Consider the following 21658-nt stretch of genomic DNA (forward strand, 5'->3'; position numbering starts at 1 on the left):
GTTAACATCTTTAGTTCCGCAAAAAAGATTACATGTTTTGCAAAATCACTTTGTTAAAACGCACGTTGCCACCCGTTGTACTATAGTTCATATTGAAAACCTTTTCTTTTTCCTCTAATAAAATATATGATTCCTTCTTTCTTTCTTTTTTTTTGCATCATTTCTCCTTAAAACCTCTATTTTTCCTCATATTTACTATTATTATTTTTAATTATTTGCGATGTCATCTTGTAAAAAATCTACTATTTTACAAAATAAATAGAAGATAAAATATTTTTAGTCATTCATAAAGGCTAATTATATATCTACCCCATTCACAATTTGTTCCCTTTTTGACTGAAAAGGAAAAAAAAATCTCACTAAGCAAATTAGCGAAATAGATAGTTTTTTAAGATTTACAATTTTTCCAATTTTGTAATAAATCGTTTTCCATTTTAGCATTTTAGGAATGGTCCTAAGAAACTTACCATTTACCCATTAACAGTAACGACAAATACAATCTTTTCTTATTTGATACGTATCAACCAATGTTTATAACATTTTTACTTTTTAATACTAATTAATGAGTATATATTTTGATTCTATATTAATTAATGATATATTTGGGAACAATTGTTCTTTGACTTTTTAGTCAAGCGTTTTTTTATACGTAATTATAGGCATTAAATAACCTTCCAAATAAAATATTATAAAACCATGCGCTCGTTTTTAAACCCTCTGTATCATTCCCTCCCACTTTTCTTCTCAGAAAAAACCCACGTCCACTACCATATGTGATCTTCAAAACCCTAGTCACTCTTTTTCTCTCTCTACACTCATATATATTGATCAACGTAAATGCACACTCATCGGAGCTGATTATTTCACAGTATCAGAGGAAGATTCAAAGGTACCATGAATGATGAATCTCGCACATTACTTATTTCCATGGATTTTTGATTTCCTTCCTTTTTATTGGCTTTCGAGGATTTAAACTGCCATTTTTGTGTCTCTGATATCAAATATCTGTGAATTTATTCATGTGTTTCAATGCTTTCGTGCTAACTTCTTTATTGCTTGAGCTCTTATGGAATATGTACTTGTTTGAAAGTTCTTTTTACGATTTGTTTATAAGTTCCAAAAAAAATGTCTGGATCGGCGATTTTCCTGGAAATCGTAAGGAATTTGTTGTCGGATAACTTTCCGTTTTGATATGCTTTGGTTCTGTAATCGAGATGAATGTTGAGTAAGCCGTTTTTCAATTGCAATAATTAGGAAAAACAGAAGAAAAGACCCTTTAGTCAAACCACAGCCAGTTGTGGTGTAAGATTCGGCGGTTTTAACTTATTATTTGGATTTCAATTGATTTGATGTTTATGCTCTCCTCTCACACCTTACTGAATATTATATATTTTATGCAGTTCAATCTCAATCGCTTCTGCATCCATCAATACAGTCAAAGATTGGCTCTCGATTTCCATCTAATCCTTCAGATTTCTGGACTCACGTTTGTAGATCGATGATGATAGCTACAGTAAAAAACTCCATGATCCTCCGAGTTTAACCGATTCAAAATCGATCTCATATAAGTTCAACTCAGATTTATCAGATTCTTCTCGAACAACCACCGGATTTTATCTCCAGTTTCCTTCGTGAAAAACTTGTACGCATTCTCGTTGACCTTGATATCCGTTCTTGGCATTTAAAATGAAGACAAACTTATCGTCAATTCACAAAATCGCATTGGTTACGGCGACATTTTCAGTATCACTACTCGTCGTCATAATGATTGCCTTCGTTACAGGTTCGTTACAGATTCATCATTGTTTTTGTTTCCTTTTGAAATGTTTTCCTTCCATTTTGAAATTATTCTGTTATTCATTCGATGAACAGTTCATATTCTTAACAAACAATCATCCTCCATTGATTCTCCTTCATCATTGATCATTTCACTTTTTGTTTATTCTGTTAAGGCGTAACGCAACATGGCGATCTTATCATGGAGCAAATGAACAGTACTATTTCTGGTCCCCATCGAAAGCTTCTTGGTAAATAATTTTTAACCTTTTCACCTCCATAAATAAATCTCTCATGTCTCTCTCATGTGTCCATCAGAATCTGAATCGGAAATTCGGAATCCCTTTTTCTGTTGAATGAATATGAATTAAAATTTCCGTTCCGATTACTGTACAGCTGCCATTGTTGGTGGTGGTTGCACGTATGTTTCATTCTAGTGGTCCATTTGCACGATCATGTCGTTTTTATTTTCTGTGTTCACTTTTTGCAGAAAATTCTTCAGAAACCGGTGAAGTGCTACCAGAGCGAAATTGGGGGGACAAATGCTCGAAATCCGACATTGTCATTAACCAGGGGCCCACTTCTCCTCTCCCTCATGGCATTCCGATCTACACGGTGGAGATCATGAACATCTGCGCCACCGGCTGTTCAATCTCCGACGTCCACCTCTCCTGCGGCTGGTTCAGCTCTGCACGGCTGGTCAACCCCCACCTTTTCAAGCGCCTCCGCTACAATGACTGCCTTGTGAACGACGGAAAGCCGCTTATACCCGGCCGAACGGTGATGTTTCAATATGCTAACACGTTCGCTTATCAGCTTTCCGTCTCCTCCGTCACCTGTCGATGACTGATAAACGCCGACCACCGACAAGAATAAATGATAAATCCAGTCTGAAAAAGATGTTTTTTTTTTGGTTAAATTGCATTTTATACCCTTCGAGTTTGAGTTTTTAATTTTTATTGCAGAGTGAAGAGGTATTTATTTTGTTACTATGACTTTTTAGTTTGTAGTTCAACTCGAAGGGTTGAAAATGCAATTTATTTTAATTTGTTCTAGCAGTAGTTTTGAGGTTTTTGGATGAATGCGATGATTAGAGAGAGGTGAATCATAGATTTAGCGATCAATAAATGAGAAGAGAATTATTGTTACATTTTACATTTATTTATTTTCTTAATTTGATTGAATTTTATGTTTGACAAACTTTTTATATGGAAATTTACTTTAAAGATTATAAAGCTTATATGTGATTATAACGTTATAGAAATTTATTCTATTATAATAATAGATAAAATGCACAATATTATTATTATTTACAATTTTTTTTTTGTAATCTTGGTCATTTTCTTGGTTATCCGATTGTAACTATTGATGTGTCATGGGGTGCTTATGTATTAGTCTAACGTGTTATATTAACATGACATTGTTTGTTATTTGGGAATGATACGACTAGATGAAGTGTCAAAATAAAAAAAAAGACAGAAATAGTAAGTTTTTAAATTTTTCAAAATTGATATTATGATTTCATCTTTTTTTTTTTTCAAATTTGAAGCTATTACTTTTTGTTTCAAATCAAACATTAATTTTACAAATGAATTAGGAAAAATGAATTTTGATTTAGAACAAAAAATAATGAACTATAAAATTTGAAAAAAATGAAAACAAAATAAGACTTAATATCTTTTGTGTCTTTTTTTTCAATTTGGACACGGTTGACACCAAATAACCTAATAGTTCTATGTCAACATGTTATGTCAAATCTGGATAACCGACAAATGTTAGTAAAATGGTAACTGGATAATGGACAAATATGGTGAGGATTGTAAAAATTGCAACAAAAAAATAATTTCAAAATAGAAAATGTATCTAAACATAATGACTTTTGTGCAATTTACTCTATAACAATAAATTAAAGGGTAAATTACACGGATGGTACCTGTGATTGATGGTAGTCTGCGTACTTGGTCCCTGTCCTTTCTTAAATTTAAGACTATTATGCCCTTAAACTTTTTAAACCATTTTAATCATTTTTATTTATTCATTATTTATAAATAAACTAAATATAATATCAAATAGAATAATAAAGAATAAAAATCCTAAAGCTTGTCGTTCCCTCTCCTAGCTCTTCACACTTCACCTCCTTCCATCACTCCCTATCACCATCTTCATCTCTTTTTCGTTCCGAATTTCCGGTAACCCTAATCTTTCTCCTCCTCCAACCACCTCTCTGTCGTCTCTTCCTTTGACCTACTTTTTCCCTCTCACACCCTCTCCAATCGTTCATACCCACTCGTTCAATTCGATGACCCGATCTGAAACTCAACGTAGTTGAGAACTAAACTAGTGTGTAACATAATCAAAGCAGACGGCGGGAAGGCAGAAATAGTGATGGTTGGTGGATTTTCTGAAAATTTATTCCCACGTATATAGGTTTTCTTAAAATCAAGAAACAATATTGATGTATGGAAATCGTTTTCTCAGAGGGTCGCCACTCGTTCAATTCGTTTTCTCAGACGACGGAGGAGCATGAGAGAGAGACTAAGATGCACGTGAATCGTGATATGTTCTCCGATGGACTAATCCTTCCATCTCCAAGTTTCCCTAAATTGTTTGGATTTTGATTTATTTGCCCAAACTACTGAATCAGGGTTTTCGACCATATTTTTTTGTTGTTTTTGCTGGTTTCGGTAACTATGGACGATGTTGAAGTGGAGGTTGTAGTGACGATAGGTTGTAGTGGCGATGATCGGTGGAAGTGGTATCGGAGATGGAGGTGGTGTTGGAATCTGTTGAGCGGAGAGGATGTGGGGTTTGCAGGTTTGAAGATCCGTTATCCCAAAGCGAGATTCAATTTGCAGGTTTAAGAATAGAGCTTGAAATCCAGTTTTTTTAGAGCCTTGTGTTGTGTTTGTAATCATCAGAAAAACAAAGAGGCAGAGGTTTACGACATAATGGGAAGGGAGGGACGATGGTCGGAGAAGGATGAGTGTTGATGATGGAGTTCCTGAGACGATGAGGAAGAAAAGAATGAGTGGGACATATATGTATAAAAAAATCTTATAATAATATAGTTAATAATAAACAATAAGTTAAAATAATGCATAAGGGTATATTGGTCTTTTAATCTTGGTCCGGGACCAAAATCGCAACAAACACAAATATCAGGGATGGTCCGAGTTAAAAAATATTTATAAGGACAAACGTGCAAACTACCCAAAACCATAGGGACCATTCGTGTAATTTACCTAAATTAAATTGTAACAATTTTTTGCAAAATAAATCCGAACCATTCATTTCGAATCTACCATTTAATCGCTCAAGCGTACTGAAAGGACGAAACAGATTTTATTCATATATGAATCTATATTCATATATGAATGAATATATATTTATTCTTATATTAAAATACATATATATATATATATATATATATATATATATATATATATATATATATGTTCGCAAGTGATTATTCATATATAAATATGGCGGTTGGTGGTGGATGTAATGACGGTAAAGGTGGTGGAAGTGGCAGTGGGTAGGTGGCAAAAGAGAGGGGGAGTGGTGGATTCACATATAAATATTACGGTCCCCCGTCACGTATATACGACTGAGGGTTTTATGGCAATAAATAAATAAGTGGTTGAGATTGATTCCCATTTTTAACACTTTTTATTTTCTCAATTGAACATACATTTTTAAGTTAAAACTAGGGTTTGGACCGTCCATACGATGCTACTGAAGCCTTAGTATGTTGAAAAATGCAGCTCGACGTCATATATATCGTGGAGATGATTAAACCATATAAAAGGAGCACAAAAATATCAAAATAAAATTCGAATACAAACAATTATATACGGAGGAGGCGGACGAAAATAAGACTTGAAAGTGTATCCTAAAAAATTAATAAAAAAATATTATTTAAAAGTTATGTAAATGGCCAAAATGTAACTTTAAAATATAGTAAAAGATCAAATCGTAATATATAAAATACTAATAAATTAACTTAAAATTATAAGGGATGAAGACTATTAAATAATGATTAATTGAAGGGAAATAGTGTAAATATGAAAATCTTCTATGACCGGTACCTATATAACTATTTCGAGAAAAATTGTTGTTTTATATTTTATAATAAATGCTTGACAATATATATTATATAATATGATTTCGTTTTAGTAAATTTTAGATTTAGAAATAGAAAGACAAATAAACAGTGAAACCTCTTTACAAACCATATTTGGTATTTAATATATCTATATTTTGTATTTAATATATATAATGCATAGGTTAAAATCTAAAGGATGGAACTCCATTTTGCTTTGGATCGTTATTACCTTACAAAATATATCTATATTTTGTATTTATTATCTTTTTAGTTTACATTTTATTATAATTTTAGTTGTAAGATCCATGTATTACATGAATTTATTAAAAAAAAAAAGTTAATTATGAAGGTTTAAATATTTAAGAAGTTTTGATTTTATAAGAAAAATAAAAAAAAATATTGAATTACTAAAATTAAAGTATTTTTTTCTTCTTTTAAATTTAAACAAATAATTTAGATAAATAAACAAAGAAATTAATGTTACTTTAATTTAGAAATTTTAAAATTATAAGGAAAGTTAATTAATAAAATTGATATTCATTTATTATTTCATTTATTTAATTATTACATTTAAATACTATGTGGATTTAATAAAATGAAAAAAAAGCATAAAATAACATGTGGAAAAAAATTTAAAATAACTACAAAATGACATATAGCAAATGAATGAGAGCATGACAAGTGGCAAAAAAATCTTTATTTATTAGAGTGTATATACACACACACACACACAAGCAAAGACTCATATAAGTCTCCGATGATTTTTTTTTCTTTTTATATAAAATTAGTACTCTAATCCAAATTTTAAATCATTTAGGCATTGACTCAACAACTTAACAACAATAACAACAAAATTACGGCCTTTCACAATTATTGATGTACCTTAAAGATCTCGAATTAGTTTTGTAATGGTCAAGTGGTTTTGAGATCGGTCTCATAACTGTAACACCTGGTCCATGGTACGCATTTAAATTCAAGTATTTTTCATGTTTTTCCCTGGGACTCAGCGAGTTGGAGGCCCAACTCGTCGAGTAGACTCGACTTTGGACCCGGAGGTTTAGTGACCTACTCGGCGAGTCGGGGGACCGACTCGACGAGTAGGAGCTGTCTGGATAAAACCCTAATGTTAGGGTTTGCACCTTATTTAAACGTCTTATTTTGCCTCAACCCAGCCCCCATCGTCCCTCCCAACCCAGAGAAACCCTAAATCGAAACCCTAAGCCCCTTTTGAGTGTTCTTGAGCTTTTTGGTGACATTTATGTGCATTTGAAGTTGGAAGAGAAGAAAAAAGCTTGGGAGTTCAAGTGGAAGCTTGTAGATCCAGAGGTTTTGCTTCATTCTCAGTTCATTCAAGGTAAAAAACTTGAACCTTGACCATTTATCTCCTAGATCTTGTTTTGGGGCTATTTTCTACATTTTCTAAGCTTTTGAGAGGCTATACTCGGATTTGTATGTATATTTGGAGTTGCACTTCAGATCTGGAACCATTAAGGGTTCCCATGGCATAAATGTGCCAACTTTATGGCCTTGGGAGACCCATGCAACATATAAACCCCTTTTTATGGCTTTTTGAGCCAAAGGCCCATGCATGGACATCAAGTTTGTAGCTTTACGTATAAAATGGGCCCTAGGAGGCCAGATCTATGGTTTTGATGCATTAAGACCCATTATAACCGACTGAATAGTTTTGGACAAAGAGGGACTCGGCGAGTCACTTGGGTGACTCGTCGAGTCTGGTCGTATTTTACCCAAATGCCTTCTGGAAATGGTCTTTGGTTGAGTGGAAGGAACACTCAGCCTGTTAGGAGTTTGTTATGGACTTGAAGATCGAAGGAATCGACGAGTTCAAGGAGGAACTCGGCGAGTTCAAGGCAATGTCCCAACCACATGAAGACGGACTCGACGAGTTTAAGGATGAACTGGGCGAGTCATAGACTGAACACCTTCATATGGATAAAGATGAACTCGACGAGTTCAAGGACGAACTCGGCGAGTTGGTTGAAGATAGCCTGATGTGTTGTTGAAGGCGAACTCGTCGAGATCTTGCTAGACTCGACGAGTAGGGACGAGATTATGGCATTCTGTGGTCATGGGGACTCGACGAGTTGGTGGACCAACTCGGTGAGTCGAGTCAACCAGATGTTGACTTTGACCAAGGTTGACTTTGACTAAGGTTTTGACCTTGACTTTGACTTGGACTAGATTGACCCTTGTAAGGGTTATGAGTATGAATTGATAACTTAGAAAAGTTGTCGTATAGGGATTGAGGAGTCGAGGAGAGTCGATTTTCACACCGAGGACAGTACAGGAAGTACACAACATTGAGGTGAGTTACCTTCCAGTAGAAGTGGGTCTAAGGCACCAAGGCCAACCCACTATTAGTTGACTATAGTATAGATGATTTTCTATGTGATAATTGTCTGGTTGCTATTATTAAATGTGTTCTATGTGCCTGTATGATATGTTCTATGTGCTAGTGGTAGTAGGAAGGGGAATAGTCCCCGATTCGGTCGTTAGGACCGAAGGGTAGGTCGGACACCCCAAATATGTCTGACAGCATGATTATGATATGTATTATTATGTGATAGTAGTAGGGGGTAAAATAGTCCCCATGATCGGGTGAGATAGACCGGAGGGTAGGCAGGCACCCCAGAACGGCCTGACACGGGTAGGTCAACACCCCAGAATGGCTTGCCATGGGTAGGTCAGCACCCCAGAGTGGCTTGACACGGGTAGGTCGGGTACCCCAAAACTGCCCGACAATATGTATGGTTGTATGGTATGAGGTATGATGGGGGAACTCACTAAGCTTCGTGCTTACCGTTTTTAGTTTTGGTTTCAGGTACCTCTTCAGCTAAGGGAAAGGAGCCGGCAGGGTAGCAGCGCATCGCACACATATGATTTCCGCTTTGAGAACCCTGAGATTGTACTCTGACATTTTACTATTTGATGTATGGTTTTCGAGACTTGTGATTTGTAACTTGATGTTTTGAAATGATAGTAACGATGTTTTCTGTAAACTATTTTTTCATAAGTAATGTAATTAAACAAAAAAATTTGGGTCACGATTTTGGGATATTACAGTAACACTATGTCTTTTTTGGATTTTTTCTTTTCCTATATAAGGGAAGGTTTGTCAGAAATTGAGGTTGTGGGCCTAGGTCTATTCTTATTTAATAGTATACCAACGAATAAAAAATAGAATTCATAGTAAAATAGTCATTTTAACGCAATTAGGGACCAAAATTGAAATAAAAGCAAACTAAAGGGATGATCAAAGTTAAAAAGAAAAGAGTTAGGGATCAACCATACGAATTACCCTAAAACACATGGACCATTCATGTAATTTACTCTAATTATAATGATTTTAAATTACAATAAATACTTACAAAAATGTTTAATATATATATATATATATATATATATATATATATATATATATATATATATATATATATATATATATATATATATATGTAGTGGGTTAGGTTATTGTGTTTTTGATAAGTATTGTGTGCATGTATTGTTGATTGTGGATCAATCATTTTAGTTATTTTAAGTAAGTGATTAATAAATATTATTAAATTAAATATAACACAAAAATATCATCTAAATTCATTATAAGGGTATTTTAGTCAATTGAGACAAATTTAAAAAAAAAATTCGAGATTTAGGGGATAATTAATGCTCTTTATTTTAAAAATATGATTTTTTAAAAATTAATTCAAATTCAAACGTAATTTGTAAGCATAAACCGATTTTATTCTGACAGAATGTTATTTTGTTATTTTGTTAGAATGATTTCTGTGATTCTGTTAGAATGGTATTCTATTAGAATATTATTAAAGAATCATTTTTTTGAACCCCCGGTGGAATAAACATTCTTATATCTATTCATGGACATCCAAACTTAAATACAAATTAATACATATTCTTACAGAATAACAGCCTTTATATACATTTTAATATAATTACAAATGTTCTAACATAATGTCATAAAAAATGAATAAAATTATTACAAAATTGCATTCTTAAATATACAATTATTGAACAAATGCACTTAATCTTCTTCAATGGTCCAAAGAATCAACTTGATTCCAACTATTCTTACGAAAATGTGATATATTATCGTAAGAATGTAATTCTTCAACCCATTCTTCCAGCCATTCCTATCATAAATAAAACAAAAACTAAGAATGGTTAAAAGCATGTTACTTGCAATCCTATCACTTAATATATTCTGGAAGAATACATAGAATATGATAGAATACATAGAAGACATTCTGACAGAATACATAGAATAAATTCTGACAGAATACATAGAGTACATACAACTATTTTCTTATTCCAGTAAAATACTAAACACACATATACAAAATCCATTGAAATTTGCAAGCAAAATCCACTTTTTCAAAACTCAATCAAACAATATTGAATCGCGTAGGAACAAGAAATGAAAAATCTATCTAATCTAATTTAATACCAACAATAAAAGAGCAGTGAAATGGGATTGAAGAAACCGAATGCAATTCCAAACTTAATCCAAATCAACTAGCATCAACCTGTTATTATGAAAAGGGCATCCAACCCAATCTAAATTAAGTTATATATTTCTAAAAAGCATAAGGAACAAAACGAAGTAAAAAAATTAAAGATTATTAACTATTTTTTTCATTGAGACATTTTATCGAACACATGGAGGCCATGGCAGAATCATATTAGGCAAATCAGACAGGTACTGGAGATGGAATATCTAACTTTTTTTAGCATCAGTGTTTACATGTACACGTCAAAGGAAGTGAAATAACGAGATTTACTTGGATAAAACAGAAATATATAAAGTCTAAGAAGGAGAAAATAACGAACCTGATGAATCTCAACTTCGGATGTGAACCTGATTGCAACTAGCTAAGAAAAACACCTCCAATAATCGAAGATCTGACATTAAGAAAGCCAAGTAGCTAAGAAAAACACCTCCAAGAATCGAAGATCTGACATTAAGAAAGCCATCTAGAAAAGATTTTTAGGAAGTGTTGGACTATATTTCATGATCGGTTATGTTGCAGATGCTTGAATCAATTGTTGATAGGGTTTTGTTGTAGAAATTTTGGGGAAGAAACGGGAACGGTGATGTTAATAAGCAAATGAGAGGAGTCAGAATTAGAATACATATGATATGAGTGGTTAGGGTCAAAGAGTTAGTAAAAGAGATTTTTATGGAAGTTTCCATGAATCAAGAGATTTTATTTTAATTATCTTATGCTAAGTTACATAATTACCCTTATAAGAGTTATTAATTATTTAATTATTCATAAATTCCTATTGGTTCCTACATGCACACAATAGTTATAAGAAACATTTGAACCTACCTCTCTCTCTCTCTCTCTCTCTATATATATATATATATATATATATATATATATATATATATATATATATATATATATATAGAGAGAGAGGTAGGTTCAAATGTTTCTCACATCTATTGTGTGCTAGAATGCACCAATAAGAATTTAGTAATAATTATATGTATATTAAATGCTATCCATACTTATAACTCATTTTTATGGAAACTAATTAAATTCGTCATTAATGTCAACAATAATATTCTTTCAGAATGAATTCGTATCTAGAAGAATGATAGTGTATTCCAGCAGAATGAGAGTGTATTCTACTAGAATACACTCTCGTTCTTCATATTCCATTCAACTTTATTGTATTTTAAGTGAGTTAGTCATGAAACAAAAAAAGAACTCATATATAAAACCTAGATTCGAAATCATTCTGAAAGAATATTATTACTGACATTAATTACGGATTTAATTAGTTTCCATAAAAAGAGAATTATAATTATGGATATCATTTAATATACATACAATTATGGAAATCATTTAATATCTATATTTATTTAATTAAATAGTTATTTAATTTACTAAATTTCTATTGTTGCATTCTAGCACACAATAAATGTAAGAAACAAAATAACCTAGCTCTCTCTCTCTCTCTCTCTCTCTATATATATATATATATATATATATATATATATATATATATATATATGATTTAAGAAAATATGATATTTTAGAATTTATTTTGGATATGATATTTAGAGATTAAAGAGAACAAATATGATATTTTTTTTATCTATTTAAGGCATGGTTGTCAAAATCGCGATCCTGATCGTAGGATCGTACGATCCTACGATCCTAGGTATGAAAAACGATCCGGATCGTAAAAAAATCGTATTTGGGGTAGGATCGCAGGTAGGATCGTAAGATCGTAGGTAGGATCGCAGGATCGAGATCCGATCCAATCCTACCTTCCCTTGATTTTTTATTTTTTATTTTATTTTTATTTTTATTTTTTTTTGCAAATGAATTTTTTTACTACCAATTTACCATTTATCATTTTGTATTGTGGCTTATGACTAATATTTTGAAGTTTTTATAACTTTTGAACGAAAAATTGAATGTTTGACATATTTTTCATGATTAAAAATTATAAATTAAAATTATATTTTATTTTGTGGGATCTTAGGATCTCGATCCCGATCTTGCAAACCCAAAAACGATCCTAGGTAGGATCCCGATCTTGACAACCTTGATTTAAGGCATATATAAAATTATTTCCTTGGAATATTATTATATATAATAAAATTAATCTGTTTAGGAATAATGAAGTATTTGAGATTCATACTTTGGTCATTAATATTTTTTATATTGGCAGATTTGATTCATGTGTATAAATAAATTACGAAAAATGTCCTTATAGTGCACATAAAGGTCTCTGTTCGTTTTTTTTTTCCACAAAAATGGTTCATGAGCATCAAGAATTTCATATGTTAGCAGGTTTGTTCCAAAATTGTCCATGTGCTCAAAATATTACAAAATGGTCTCTATTTATAGAAATTAAATATTCTTCTTTTGTATGACTACAACATAGTAAACAAAAAAACTTTATCGACACTGGACGGACACGTCTACGTCCCGACAAAGCGGGAAAGGACAATTTCTAGTTATAAAAATACATAAAACTGATGGTTATTTTTTCTTTTAAATAGACTTGTTAATTTGGATGGAGGCTCAACTTTTTTAGATTACGTGTTAATGTTATATTTACAACCTCTAAGAGGGAGTTTGGGATTGCTTTTTGTACTTCAAAATATTTTTGGAAAAAATCGTTTATTGACTTATGATGATAATAAAAAGAGCTTTTTAAAAAATGTTTATATTAGATTTTATGGTTACAAAAGTCGATAAATCAATAGGTTAAAAAGTGTTTGACTTAAAACTTATTTTGAAGCTATTATGTGTGAAAAGTTAAAAAGAGATTCAAAAAACAAGTTTTACATACTTTTCGTATCTCATTTTGAAGGCTTTGTAAATATAATGGAAAAATAATTTGAAAAATGTTTTTGAAATTGTCAAACATTTTCTTTACTTAATTTTTCAAAAAGTCAATAAATTATTTTGAAAAACAATCCTAAACGCCCTTTAAAATTGAAGGCTATTTTAATAAGTTATTTAACTTTTTTGTAAATTTTGAAATGTAAATGAAATTGATAAGAATTTTATATGTTAGCAGTTTTGGTACAAAACCGTGTATATGTTAAAAAATTACAAAAATGATCAATATGAAAAGTAAATGAAATTGACATGATTTGTTGTTTTATTTTCTTAATTTTTATGTGTATTTGATCTTTTTGTCTTCTTTGAAAATTACAAGGAATGGAGCATCATATGATCTAGAGACCATATTTAGAAATAAATGAAAAAGAAACCTTTTTTTTTTGAACCCGCAAATAAGTATATATATATAATAAAAACCAACCTCTAGCAAGTGATTAGAGGAGGAAAAAGAGAAATACAAGAAGTAGACAACAGGTTACAAGCAAAGCAGCGGACAACTACACCAAGCTAACCAATCAATGTTGACCTTTTTACCCCTATTTTTAATTCACAAGTAAGTGGTAGATTTGATAATGTCTACTAGATTAGAAGGAGGTAACCGGTTGTTGTTGAAGACTTTGTCGTTCCTTGCCTTCCATATACTCCAAAACATGCCATAGCAAATTCCCATAAACAGTCTCCTTTTTTTCGGGCAATCGAAACGTGACATTGCGAATGTGATCATGTCATTTACTGTGTTGAATTCGTCTGTGGGAACGCCACACCATTGAAAGACCCCATCCTTGACCATTTTCGCATATTTGCATCCAATCAGAGCATGGTCAGAACATTCAGTAACTTCCTCGCATTGTTTGCAAATTGGACTTTCCAAAACTACCCCTCTAGATAAGAGGCCAGCAGCAGTAGGTATTTTGCCCAGTCTGGCCCTCCATATGAAACAATTAACTTTTAATGGGACCTCCTTTAGCCACGTGAATCGTCCAATGTTTATACTGGGGTTGAGCTCCAATTTTTTCCGAAGGGCATTCACTGAATAATTTCCGTCCTCCGTGAAAGGACATTTCCATTCAACACCGGTGGGGGATAATTCTTTGGATATCACCGAAACTATTGGAATGTCTTTCTTTTGAAGATGTTTTCCAATACCTGTGATATTTTTCCAAGCACCTGGTATATATTTACTGGCATAACATGAATCATGTTTATTTTTTAGATTATGCATGCAGATTATAGCATTGGCCCAAAGAGCTGCTGGTTCGGTCCTCAGTCTCCACCACCACTTCATAATAAGAGAAATATTTAACGATTTAAGACTAATGACCCCGAGTCCACCGTCTTCTTTAGAGACTGTCACTTTGTCCCAAGAGACCCAATGAATGCATTTTTTTTCCTCTGAACCTCCCCATAAAAACGTCCTGCGAATGCTTTCTAACTTTTCTATTACTCTGTCCGGGGCAACGAAGATTGAGAGGTAGTAGCTTGGTAAATTTCCCAATACCAGTTGTATTAATGTTAGTCTGCCACCGAACGATAGCGTCTTGGCTTTCCAAGTGGACAGCTTTTTCTGAAATCTCTCTATCACCGGTTTCCAATTTTTGGATAAGTTCATGTTCGCCCCGATAGGAACCTCGAGGTAAGTGAATGGGAGAGATGATGGTTTACAACCGAGGTTCGCTGCCCAACTGGAAACTTCATGCATGTCCACGCCTATACCGAACACCTTGGACTTATCATAGTTTACTTTGAGGCCCGAAGATACGTGAAAGCAATTTAGAATCCTAGCGAGGTTTTTTATGTTCCTTTTAGACCATTCACTGATGAACAGTGCTTCATCCGCGTATAGTAGGTGAGATATGGTTGGTCCCTCGTGTGGTAGAGCTAATCCATGAAAGACACCGATCTCGCAAGCGGCCTTCATGGCTGCACTTAGTCCCTCCATTGCAATGATGAAGAGAAACGGTGAAAGTGGGTCCCCCTGCCGAACCCCTTTTGAGATTGAGAATTCCTTTGTCGGGTTCCCATTAACCAAGACGGATGCTTTGGATGATTCAAGGCAGCCTTTGATCCATGTCCTCCATTTGTCACCAAACCCCATGATTTTTAAGTTTGATTCGAGGAATCCCCAGTTTATGGAGTCTAATGCTTTGTCGAAATCCACTTTGAAGAGCAAGACTTTCTTTTTCACCTTCTTTGCCCAAGAACATATCTCATTAACTAATAACGGCCCGTCAAGAATACTCCTGCCTTCTACATACGCAGATTGCACATCGTCTGTGCATTTTCCCATCACTTTGCTTATTCTACGAGCTAGGATCTTGGCGATGATTTTGTACAGGGAACTGATGAGGCTAATGGGCCTGAAATCACGAAGCGAGGTGGGGTCTTTGATCTTAGGAATAAGTGAGATGTATGATGAATTGCACGCCTTATCAAGTTTCCCGTGATATTCGAAGAATTTGACTACAGCAGCGATGTCTCCCAGCAACACGTTCCAATACTTCTTTATGAATTTGAATGTATATCCATCAGGTCCCGGTGCTTTCTCGCTACCACATGCCCACACCGTCGCTTTGATTTCCTCTAGTGAGATGGGTGCTTCAAGCATTTGGCAATCAGCTGGGGTGATCCGTTTGAAATGATTGTTATTTAATCTCGGCCGAGAAGGCCATTTTTCTTTGAATTTGTTTGCAAAGAAATTAAAGGCTTCGAGTTTGATTTTCTCAGGATCAGTACACCATGAGCCGTTAATCATGAGCATGTCTATCCCATTTTTCCGGTTGTTATTGTTTACCTGACCGTGGAAGAAGCGGGTATTTTCGTCCCCGTCGACAACCCATTTGATCCGTGATTTTTGCTTCATGTCCACAGCTTTAAGTTTTTCCAGTTCAGAGATTTTCTTGAAGTAGTCCCTTCTTTTCACCGCCTCTTCTGAACCGAGTGCTCTTGATTCAGCTTCATGGTCTAAACGCTCTACCTCCTTCGTCACTAATATACCAAACGGAGAACAACGATTCGCGAAGATATGTCATAGCACGTTTGGACATTAAGTAAAGTCAAACACAACAATTAACAATGTATTTTACAAAAAAAAAAAAACCTGTCTTATGTTTGGTATATCGAGGTTTTGTGTTTCTTTTGGAAACAGGTCATGGATGATATTGAGTTTGGCACCCCTCCTTTGGCAGTTCTTTTATGAATTGTTGTTTAAAGGAGAATTTTTATAAAAATCGTTGCACTTTTATTTTTATTTTAACTAATACCATAAGATACACTATATTTTGTTATTTCTTCCGATTTACCAACTTAATTTAAATTTATGTTAAAAAGCCATATATTATTGGATAAAAGTCTAATTGTGAACACTAAAACCCATAAACCCATAAATGCAGGTTTTATTTAAAAAAACCACTTATATTTTCAAAAAAAAAATCATCGCAGTTAGTTTTATTTTTTGTAATTTTAATTTTTATTTTTAGAGCTTATTTTTTTCGAAAAAATAAATATACTAAAATTTATAATCTCTCTCTCTCTCTCTCTCTATATATATATATATATATATATATATATATATATATATATATATATATATATATATATATATATCTTTCCGAGTTAAAGAGACATTTTTTTCTCTAGTATCTTCTCAAGACTCTTTTAAAGTCTTTTAAAATGATGTCACTTGTAGCTTATTTTGACATAGAGCTACAGCGGATTGACCTTAAGATTGTATTTCAAAACAGAGACATTGACAAAAGACTATTATTATATTTTAACTAATTATTGTATGGATGTAGGATTAATTGTGGACCAATCAAATTTTAAAATTTTAATAAAATGTTTATAATATTTAATTAATATAAATAAAATTAAAAAAACATTTTATTAAATGTAAACGGGTGTATAAGGGTAATTGTGTACATTTTCCTTTCAACTGGCATCATAATCCCAAAAAGCATCGCATATACCCCGAATCGATTATCGTTTCTATCGGAACGCATAATCAAACAAGATTTAGTAGATTCAACAATAAAATCGAAAGATTTTGTTGGTATTTTGTATATAATGATCGATTCTCATAAAGCTGTTTACTGAAGTTGCATTGGGTTATTTCGAAGAACAACGATTCGCGAAGAATGAGGAGTGCAGGGTCGAGTGTTTTCAAGACGAAATTTAAGAACACCCCTGCAACCGTGTTGAATCTTGATGACGGCGATGATGATTTCGTTTCTCCCCCCTAGACGTACTTTTTTTTGTTGTTTAATTTTTTAAAATTTTTTGGGTTGAGACCCTAAAATTTTGTTCGAATGTTTGAACAATGTATTATTTAGATGTGGTTTTGTTAAGTTGAATAACTTGTTAAAATATATGAAGAAGGAAGAGGTTTTTTTGGGTTTTGTTAATCGAATATGGAAAATCTGTTCGAATGTTGAATAATATGGGATGTGATTGTGATTTTGTTAATCTGAATAAACTAAAGATATTAGAAGTTTACGAAGAAGATAAAGTTTTTTTTTTGTTTTTTTTTGGGCTTTGTTATTTGGTTTTTTTGGGGGCTTTCATAATTAGTATACGATTAAGAATTCTTTCAGAATGATGAAGAGTAATTGAGTCTTTTATTACGTTAGGAAGGTGTGATGGAAATACTAATATTCTGTAAGAATTATTGATGGTAAATTTCATTATGCTGGAATCAAATTATATATATTCTTGTATGTGGTTGTATTCTGGAATATATATTCTATTATAATGTAATGTATTATAGTTTGATTATTAAAGTATAAATTTGGAATATATCAGTAAGTAACTGTGTTTCTTTGATTCATCAGTTGTTGCCCAAGTTGTACAGGAGCCTATTAATATTGTTACTACAAGTGCAAAAAAGGTAATATTCTACAAGATCAACGCCTGAAAAGGATAAGATCGTTTCTCCACCTATAGGTAGTTTTTTTATTTGGTTTAAGAGTTTGGATACAAATTATGTTACAATATTTTATAATTTTATTATATGGAATTCTTTCAGAATTAGTATACAACTTAGAGTTCTATCAAAATGAGTTATATTAATTGTATATTTTATTTAGTTTTTTTGTGAATTGTGATGGAAAGACTTATATTCTGTAAGAATGGTTGGAGAGTAACTAGATGTGTTTGTGTGATTCAACAGTTGGTGCCCAAGCTGAACAGGAGCCGATTAATATTGTTGGTACAAGTGCAATTAAGGTAAAAATGAAATATTCTACAAGATCAACACCTAAAAAAGAGAAGATAGTTTCTCCACCTACATGTAATTTCTTATTTTGTTTTTTTTTATTTGGTTTAGGAATGGAATACTTAAAATAATGTTTGAAAATTTTGTAAGTTTAAAATATAGAATTCTTTGAGAATTAGTATACAATTAAATGTTCTATCAGAATGATTAATAGTACTTGTATATTATAGTTAATTTTTTTAAATGGTGAATGAAAGACTGATATTCTGTAATAATGAATGGAGAATAACTAACAATGTTTATGTGATTCAGCAGTTGGTCCCCAAGCTGAACAGGAGCCGATTAATATTGTTAGTACAAGTGTAAAAAGGAAAAAATGAAATATTATGCAAGAGCAACACCTGAAAAGGAGAATAAGAAATATGTAGAAGTAAGGCCTGAAAAGAAAAAAGCAAGAGGTTTGAATGAATTATTTAGGGAGAGGGAGATGGGATCAAAGAGAAAAAATGAAAAGGTAGAAATTGGTATGAATATGGAAGGTAAGGAAGTTGATGGTAAAGGTAAAAAGGTAGTGAATGATCTATAGTAAAAGAAATCTCCCAAGAGAAAAAAGGGGAAAAGGAATATAAGAATGTGAATGTGAAAAAGATTGATGATAATGTTAGAAATGTGAGTAAGGAGTATCCAGTAGGTCTAAGAAGACTTTCAAATAAACTGAATCCTGGTTAGTGCAGTTGTGAAAGTGATGTCCCCTTGTGACAACCCGAAAATTTTTATCTTGTAAGTCCAGCCAATCAATCGAGAGTCAGACTTGTTTCTGCTATCTTTTAGCCCTGTTAAGGGCCTGTTTGAGTGTTTCTGAGCCTAGTGTAATGTATGAATGGATGCTAGGATGTGTTAGCTTGAGATCGGGAGGATTAATTCGAACCAGAAAACCACTCAACAAGTGTTCACGGCCGCAAACTAGGTTCACGGCCGTGAACCACCTCCTATATATATGTGATGCTCATTTTCTTCTCATTTCTCCTCCTCCCAACCGTGAACACTCTAAAGCCTCAAAAACTTAAGTGTTTCATCATTAATCTTATTATACTTGAAAGACTACTAGATCCTAGCCTTGATTTGTCATGTTTCATCACCATCTTCATGAACTTGAAGGGATTACGGCCGTGAACCCTTCATAAGGGTCGTGAACCCTTCATAGGTTCATTGGATCGTGAACACCTCATGAGGCCGTGAACCTCATGAGGCCGTGAACTTTATAGGGCCGCAAACCCATACTTGGGTGGCCGTGAAACCCCTTTCCAAACTTCCATTTGTGAGCCTAACACTTCATTTAGGGTGTTTCCTATAACCTTAGGTAGTTTCATTGCATGTTAGTTGTTTTAAACACTAATTACATGCCTATATATGCCTATATATGTCATTTAGGACTCGTTTGTGTCTCGGGAATTCATTCGTAGAACTTCTCATCCTTACGAAAATCTTCAATTGAATCACCCACATAAGGTGAGTTCATACCCCTATAATCAATATTTTTAATGTTTTAAATGTTTTTAGGGGGGGGGGATACAAGTTGAACACAATGATATTGTATAAATGTTATTTGTGATAACCATCACATTAAAGGATTTCTTATACTTTTATAAGTGATCAAAATCATTTCAAAAACTCTTTTTAAGTTATGTTACTTTATTGTTTATAAAACTCCATTTTTAAAGTACGAGCATAACTCAGTAGATAATCGAGTCTTTTCTACAAATCAGAGACAATTCAAAACAAACATACTAGTAAACTATAAAATGTATGGTTTAGGGGTTCTGAACATACCATAACAAGAACAGAAAGGAACATACTATAACGAGAAGAAGAAAGAACATACTATAAAGAGAAACAGGGAGGAACATACAATAACAAAGAACAGAAGGAACATACAATAACAAGAACAAGATAACATTAATGTGAGTCTACTTCACGGCTTAGCAATATACTTGTTAGATACATTAGGGATAGATATTAATCGGATCCGACAGACAGTAGGATGTGTGCTTTCCACTTCATTTCCTGTTCCTTGTTTGGTTATGGTCTTAGAGCAGATTCACCCAGTCTACTATCTATTCGATCTTAGCTATATATATATATATATATATATTCCGTATACACCAATTAATCATAAGGAGTACCAGGTATGGGTCAGGTCATAATATACAAATTCAATTTACCGTTTTCTAGTACGAAAACATACTTTTCAGAAAGAACATTTAGTAGGCTAAACTAGAAACTTATCAGTAAAAGGGTTTAATCCATTTTATTAAACCAATATAACTTAAAGGACCTTTAATGGTTAATTCTATAATACCTTAGTTTATACATCAGGGTTATATGTAATTAATATCCGATAGGCAGTTGGATGTGTGCTTTCTGCCTTACTTCCTGTTCCTTGTTTGGTTGTGGGCTTAGGGCAGATTCACCCATTTAACTGTCCGTTCGATATTAGATTATATATAGCTGGTATAAACTAAGTGATTATAGAAGAAACTATTGTGGTTACTATTTTACTAAAGGAAATATAGGATTTTCTTAAAGAATGTTTTCATCAAATATAAAGAACTATTACAGTTAACTCCGTAAGTACCAAATGAATACGCCAGGGTTATATACAGTGAAGATCTAATAAACAATGGGATGTGTGACTTCCGCCTCATTCCCTGTTCCTTGTTTGGTTGTGGGCTTAGGGCAGATTCACACAATCGATTGTCTGTTTACTCTAAATTGTATATAACTTGTATCCATTTAGTATTCATAGAAGGAATTGTAGAGTCATTTTTACTTTCATTCATCATATAAGAAAATATAGGATTTTCTGGAGGAACAGATGAACTTTTCTAAAAAGAAGTTACAACTTACTTTTCATCACTTAAATACTTATGAACTCACCAGCTTAAATGCTGATCTACTCTTTCAAAATAACTTGTATTCTCAGGAAACTAGTAGACAGGTACGCGCGCTGGGATTCAGAAGATGGAGTATAGTCGCTTCATGTTTTGTTTTTTTATTTACTTTTGGAGTCTAACTTTTGTGAATCACATACTTTTTAAACACTTTCATATTAATGCAATGGTTGTTTGTTACTTTGATTACTATGATGCATGTGTTGTG

General features: G+C 32.8%; 1 protein-coding gene across 1 annotated transcript; it reads left to right on the plus strand.

Annotated features, from left to right (window-relative positions):
- Positions 1-778: 778 nt before the first annotated feature.
- LOC145168621 (protein TAPETUM DETERMINANT 1-like) lies at positions 779-2824 on the plus strand. The gene is made up of 4 exons (XM_079087391.1): positions 779-889; positions 1401-1783; positions 1953-2027; positions 2267-2824. The coding sequence occupies exons 2-4, from the start codon at positions 1687-1689 to the stop codon at positions 2620-2622; spliced, it is 528 nt and encodes a 175-aa protein (XP_078943517.1). The 5' UTR covers positions 779-889; positions 1401-1686; the 3' UTR covers positions 2623-2824.
- Positions 2825-21658: the final 18834 nt, after the last annotated feature.

This window comes from Lactuca virosa, chromosome 4 (assembly GCF_052849685.1).
Source record: "Lactuca virosa cultivar CGN04683 chromosome 4, Lactuca_virosa_CGN04683_v6, whole genome shotgun sequence".
Classification (NCBI taxonomy): Eukaryota; Viridiplantae; Streptophyta; class Magnoliopsida; order Asterales; family Asteraceae; genus Lactuca; species Lactuca virosa.

Excerpts from the sequence above, each read along its gene's own strand:
- LOC145168621 (XM_079087391.1), top strand. The coding sequence starts at position 1,687 with ATGAAGACAAACTTATCGTCAATTCACAAAATCGCATTGGTTACGGCG. Across the intron at positions 1,784-1,952 it reads AATGATTGCCTTCGTTACAG|GCGTAACGCAACATGGCGAT; the intron begins GTTCGTTACAGA and ends TATTCTGTTAAG. Across the intron at positions 2,028-2,266 it reads TCCCCATCGAAAGCTTCTTG|AAAATTCTTCAGAAACCGGT; the intron begins GTAAATAATTTT and ends CACTTTTTGCAG.